The sequence below is a fragment of the Passer montanus genome, unplaced genomic scaffold (assembly GCF_014805655.1).
Source record: "Passer montanus isolate IOZ18808 unplaced genomic scaffold, ASM1480565v1 scaffold821, whole genome shotgun sequence".
Taxonomy (NCBI): domain Eukaryota; kingdom Metazoa; phylum Chordata; class Aves; order Passeriformes; family Passeridae; genus Passer; species Passer montanus.
Window position 1 is genome coordinate 4,153 of NW_024373491.1, and position 6,269 is coordinate 10,421.

At 48.4% G+C, this 6,269-nt stretch overlaps 1 protein-coding gene across 1 annotated transcript in view; it reads right to left on the reverse strand.

Moving 5' to 3' along the window:
* LOC120513546 (protein-glutamine gamma-glutamyltransferase K-like) overlaps positions 1 to 5,951 on the reverse strand; it is a gene marked incomplete at its 3' end in the record, with an annotated part of 9,430 nt that extends 3,479 nt beyond the window's left edge. The window contains exons 1-3 of the mRNA XM_039733086.1: positions 5,850 to 5,951; positions 3,319 to 3,479; positions 593 to 729 (exon numbers count right to left, since the gene is read on the reverse strand). Coding sequence (XP_039589020.1) covers positions 593 to 729; positions 3,319 to 3,465 — 284 coding nt within the window. The remainder of the gene's footprint in view (positions 1 to 592; positions 730 to 3,318; positions 3,480 to 5,849) is intronic.
* Between the last annotated feature and the right edge of the window lie 318 nt (positions 5,952 to 6,269).

A 6,269-nucleotide genomic window follows, 5' to 3' on the forward strand; every position in this document is an offset into this window, starting at 1 on the left:
GTATGGACCAGTATGGACCAGTACGGACCAGTACGGACCAGTACGGACCAGTACAAACCAATACAAACCAGTACGGACCAGTATAAACCAGTAACCCTAATTGCAAGTTTAACCCGTTTTTAACCCTTTTTAACCCATTTTTCCTTCTTTTTTTCCCCATTCCCCCCCTTTTCCCCCCATTTCCCCACTCCCAGTCCCTCCCAGTATAAACCAGTACAAACCAGTAACCCCAAATCCCCTTTTTAATATTTTTAACCCCTTTTTAACCCCTTTTTAACCCCTTCTTTACCCATTTTCACCCATTTTTCACCCTTTTTTCCCCATTTTCCCCCCATTTTCCCCCCTTTTCCCCCCATTTCCCCGCTCCCAGTCCCTCCCAGTATAAACCAGTGTAACCCAGTCCCTCCCAGTATAAACCCGTATCCCCAACCCCACATTTAACCCTTTCTTAACCCTTTTAAAGTCCCTTTTTGCACATCATTCACCATTTTTTCATCCTTTTTTCCCCATTTTCCCCCCATTTTCCCCCCTTTTCCCCCCATTTCCCCGCTCCCAGTCCCTCCCAGTATAAACCAGTATGAACCAGGCTCACCCCAGCGACACGGGTTTGGGGCAGGAGATGCCGGCGCCCTCCATGCGCAGCGAGGCTCCGTTCAGCGGCTCGGGCAGAGGGTTCTGGAAAACCACCTGCACCGCCACCTCCTCGCCCACCACGGCCGGGCCCAGCAGCTGCGGGACACCCAAAATCCCCACGTTTCACCCCAAAAAAATCCCACATTTTTTACCCCCAAAAAATCCCCTTTTTTTACCCAAAAATCCCCCTTTTTTTCATCATTTTAACTCCTTTTAACTCCCAGGTTCTTGTGTTTTACCCTGAATTTATAATTTTTAGCCCAGAATGATTTGATTTAGCATGAACATGATGATTTTTAGTGTGAAAATTGTGAGATTTGGGCCCAAAATTGGTGATTTTGGCCCCAAAATATTTTGGACACCAGGTCTACCCATTAAAGTCAATGGGGATTCGAGGACAACAGGTCTACCCCCATTCAAGTCAATGGGGAGTTTTGGACAACAGATCTACCTCTATTAAAGTCAATGGGGAGTTTTGGACAACAGGTCTACCTCCATTAAAGTCAATGGGGAGTTTTGGACACCAGGTCTGCCCCCATTAAAGTCAATGGGGATCTATGGACACCAGGTCTACCCATTAAAGTCAATAGGGAGTTTTGGACAACAGGTCTATCCATTAAAGACAATGGAGATTTTCAGGCAACAGGTCTACCCCCGTTAAAGTCGAGATTTTTTTGACAACAGGTCTACCCCCATTAAAGGTAATGGGGATTTATGGACAACAGGTCTATCCATTAAAGACAATGGAGATTTTCAGGCAACAGGTCTACCCCCGTTAAAGTCGAGATTTTTTTGACAACAGGTCTACCCCCATCAAAGTCAATGGGGAGTTTTGGACAACAGGTCTACCCCCATTAAAGGTAATGGGGATTTATGGACAACAGGTCTATCCATTAAAGTCAATGGGGATTTCAGGACAACAGGTCTACCCACATTAAAGTCTAGAGAGAGTCCAAGGACAACAGGTCTACCCCATTAAAATCAATGGGGATTTTGGCAGCACCAGGTCTACCCATGGAAACCAATGGGCATTTGGGGGATTTTGGGGGGATTTTGGGGATTTTTTGGGGGGTTTTTGGGATTTTTTTGAGGATTTGGAATTTTTTTTTTTGAGGGATTTTTGGTGGGATTTTTTGCCGTTACCGTGAGGGTGAGCTCGGGCGTGTGCAGCAACCCAACCCCCAATTTTCGCGATTTTTTTTGCAATTTTTTGGGTGATTTTTTAGCGATTTTTTTGCGATATTATTGCGATTTTTTTGGGTATTTTCAGGATTTTTTGGGGGGATTTTTTTGAGGTGATTTCTGGGGTTTTTAGGGTTTTTGGGGCCATTACTCTCAGGGTGAGCTCGGGCGTGTGCAGCAACCCAACCCTGAATTTTTGTGATTTTTTTTGCCATTTTTTGGCCTTTTTTTTGCGATTTCTTTGGGTATTTTCAGGATTTTTTGGGGGATTTTTTGGGTTAATTTTTGTGATAATTTTTCGGGATTTTTTTGGGCTGATTCCCGGCATTTTTGGGGTTTTCCCCTTACCGTGAGGGTGAGCTTGGGCGTGTGCAGCAACCCAACCCCACATTTTTGCGATTTTTTGGGGGGGATTTTTTTGCGATTTTTTTTTTTTGCGATTTTTGGGTATTTTTGGCGAGATTTTCGGGATATTTTTTTTGGGTGATTTTGGGGGTTTTTGGGATTTTCCCGTTACCATCAGGGTGAGCTCGGGTGTGTGCAGCAACCCTGCCCTAGAGAACCCCAAATTGTTGCGATTTTTTTGCGATTTTTTTGCGATTTTTTTGCGATTTTTTTGCGATTTTTTTGCGATTTTTTGCAGCAACCCAACCCCACATTTTTGCGATTTTTTGGGGGGATTTTTTTGCAATTTTTTTTTGCGATTTTTGGGTATTTTTTGTGAGATTTTCGGGATATTTTTTTGGGGTGATTTCTGGCATTTTTGAGATTTTTTCCCTTTACCGTCAGGGTGAGCTCGGGCGTGTGCAGCAATCCAACCCCCAATTTTCGCGACATTTTTTCGATTTTTTTCGATTTTTTTTGTAATTTTTGGTGGGTTTTTTTTTGAGGAATTTTCGGGATATTTTTGGGGGGATTTTTTTGGGGTGATTTCTGGCATTTTTGAGATTTTTTCCCTTTACCGTCAGGGTGAGCTCGGGAGTGTGCACCAACCCAACCCCGAATTTTTGTGATTTTTTTTGCGATTTTTTTGCAATTTTTGTGATTATTTTCCGCGATTTTCGGGCTATTTTTGGGGGGATTTTTTGGGGGGATTTTTTTGGGGTAATTTCCGAGTTTTTTGGGATTTTTTTCCCATTACTGTCAGGGTGAGCTTGGGCATGTGCAGCAACCCAACCCCAAATGTTTCCCATTTTTTTGGGGACTTTTTCATGATTTTTTTGCGATTTTTGGGGGATTTTTTGGGGGGATTTTTATGGAATTTTTCTGATAATTTTTTGGGGATTTTTTTGGGGTGATTCCCGGTGTTTTTGGTTACCGTGAGGGTGAGCTCGGGCGTGTACACCAACCCAACCCCAAATATTTCCCATTTTTTTGTGATTTTTTCGCGATTTTTTTGCGATTTTTGGGGAATTTTTTTTGCAATTTTTGCGGGATTTTCGGGCTATTTTTGGGGATTCTTTTGGGGATTTTTTTGGGGTGAATCCCGGCGTTTTCGGTTACCGTGAGGGTGAGCTCGGGCGTGTGCAGCCGCACCAGCAGCTCCTTGGCCAGCACCTGGCCGCTCTCCTGCACCGCGGCCGCCACCGTCAGCTTCAGCGCGTCCTGGTCCCCGACGTGGGGCCGGTACTCGGCGTAGGGCACGGCCATGGTCACCGTGTCCTCTGGGGGGACATTGGGGACATCACTGGGGACATTGGGGACACGGCCATCGTCACCGTGTCCTCTGGGGGGAACAGGGGACATCAGGAACACGGCCATCGTCACCGTGTCCTCTAAAGGGGACATTGGGGACATCAGGGACATTGGGGACATTGGGGACATTGGGGACACGGCCATGGTCACCGTGTCCTCTGGGGACATCACTGGGGACACGGCCATCGTCACCGTGTCCTCTGGGGGGACACAGGGGACATCATTGGGGACATTGGGGACACGGCCATGGTCACCGTGTCCTCTAAAGGGACACAGGGGACATTGGGGACATCATTGGGGACACGGCCATCGTCACCGTGTCCTCTAAAGGGGACATTGCGGACATTGGGGACATCATTGGGGACATTGGGGACACGGCCATGGTCACCGTGTCCTCTAAAGGGACACAGGGGACATTGGGGACATCATTGGGGACATGGCCATCGTCACCGTGTCCTCTGGGGACATTGGGGACATCATCGGGGACATTGGGGACATCGGGGACACCCCAGGGACATCAGGGACATCATTGGGGACATCATTGGGGACATTGGGTACAAACCAGTACAAACCAGTCCCTCCCAGTCCAAACCAGTACAAACCAGTGCAACCCAGTCCCTCCCAGTCTCCTCCCAGTACAAACCAGTGCAAACCAGTACAAACCAGTCCCTCCCAGTCCAAACCAGTACAAACCAGTGCAACCCAGTCCCTCCCAGTCTCCTCCCAGTAAAACCAGTCCAAACCAGTATAACCCAGTCTATCCCAGTCTCCTCCCAGTACAAACCAGTCCAAACCAGTCCAAACCAGTACAAACCAGTATAACCCAGTCCCTCCCAGTACAAACCAGTACAAACCAGTACAAACCAGTACAAACCAGTAAAACCAGTAGCAAACACGGAGTTCAACACCAAATTTCCCCCATTTTTTCCCACTTTTGGTGACCCCAAACCCCCTCAAACCCTCTCCCAGTATAAACCAGTACAAACCAGTCCCTCCCAGTCCCTCCCAGTACAAACCAGTACAAACCAGTATCAAATCCTGAAATTAACACCAATTTTTCCTCATTTTTCCCCATTTTTCCCCCATTTGGTGAACCCAAAACCCCTTCCCAGTATAAACCAGTCCAACCCAGTCCAACCCACTCCCCTCCCAGTACAAACCAGTACAAACCAGTACAAACCAGTACCAAATCCTGGATTTAAGGCCAAATTTTCTTCATTTTTCCTCATTTTTCCCCATTTCCCCCCTTTCAGTGACCCCAAACCCCCTCCCAGTCCCCTCCCAGTCCAAACCAGTCCAAACCAGTACCAAACCACCACCAAATCCTGTATTTAACACCCATTTTTCCCCATTTTCCCCCATTTTTCCCCCCTTTTCCCCCCTTTCAGTGACTCCCAGAACCCCTCCCAGTACGAACCAGTCCCTCCCAGTACCCTCCCATCATAACCCAGTATAACCCAGTACAAACCAGTCCAACCCAGTATAAACCAGTACCACACCACCACCAAATCCTGGATTTGACACCCATTTTTCCCCATTTTCCCCCATTTTTCCCCCCTTTTCCCCCCTTTCAGTGACTCCCAGAACCCCTCCCAGTACAAACCAGTCCCTCCCAGTACCCTCCCATCATAACCCAGTATAAACCAGTACAAACCAGTCCAAACCAGTATAAACCAGTACCAAACCACCACCAAATCCTGGATTTGACACCCATTTTTCCCCATTTTTCCCCCATTTTCCCCCTTTTCAGTGACCCCAAACCTCCTCCCAGTCCAAACCAGTCCCTCCCAGTCCCTCCCAGTACAAACCAGTACCAAACCAGTATAAACCAGTATCAAATACTGGATTAAACACCCATTTTTCCTCATTTTTTCCCCATTTTCTCCCATTTTTCCCCATTTCCCCCCTTTCAGTGACTCCCAGAACCCCTCCCAGTCCCCTCCCAGTCCAAACCAGTACAAACCAGTCCCTCCCAGTCCCTCCCAGTACAAACCAGTACCAAACCAGTATAAACCAGTATCAAACACTGGATTAAACACCCATTTTTCCTCATTTTTCCCCATTTTCTCCCATTTTTTCCCCATTTCCCCCCTTTCAGTGACCCCTAGAACCCCTCCCAGTCCAAACCAGTACAAACCAGTACCAAACCAAAACAAATCAGTCCAAACCAGTACAAACCAGTACCAAACCACCACCAAATCCTGAATTTAACACCAATTTTTCACCATTTTTCCCCATTTTTCCCCCATTTTCCCCCCTTTCAGTGACCCCAAACCCCCTCCCAGTCCCTCCCAGTCCCCTCCCAGTATAAACCAGTATCCCCCAGTCCCGGTGCTCACCCTGTCCCGGGGGCAGCGTGCGGCGGTGCTGCTCCTGCCGGAAGGCGGCGCCGGCCACGCCGGTGTAGCGCACGGCGCAGAGCGACAGCCGCAGCCGCAGCGTGCGCGATCATTGGTCATTGGTCATTGGTTGGGTCAAGGGTTGGGTCATTGGTCAAAAGTTGGGTCACTCAGTGGTCAGTGGTCACTCAGGGTCACTCAGTGGTCACTCAGGGTCACTCACTGGTCACTCATTGGTCACTCAGTGGTCACTCAGTGTCACTGACCCTCGGGGTGCTTGTACTGGTCAGTGATGTCCACTCTGGCCGCAGAGCCGGCCCCCACGGTGCTGATCCTGCGGCCGATCGCCCCCTCCTCCACGTGCACCACGGCGAAGCCGCCGTGCGCCTGCCGCTGCCAGTACACCTTGTCGCTGTTCAC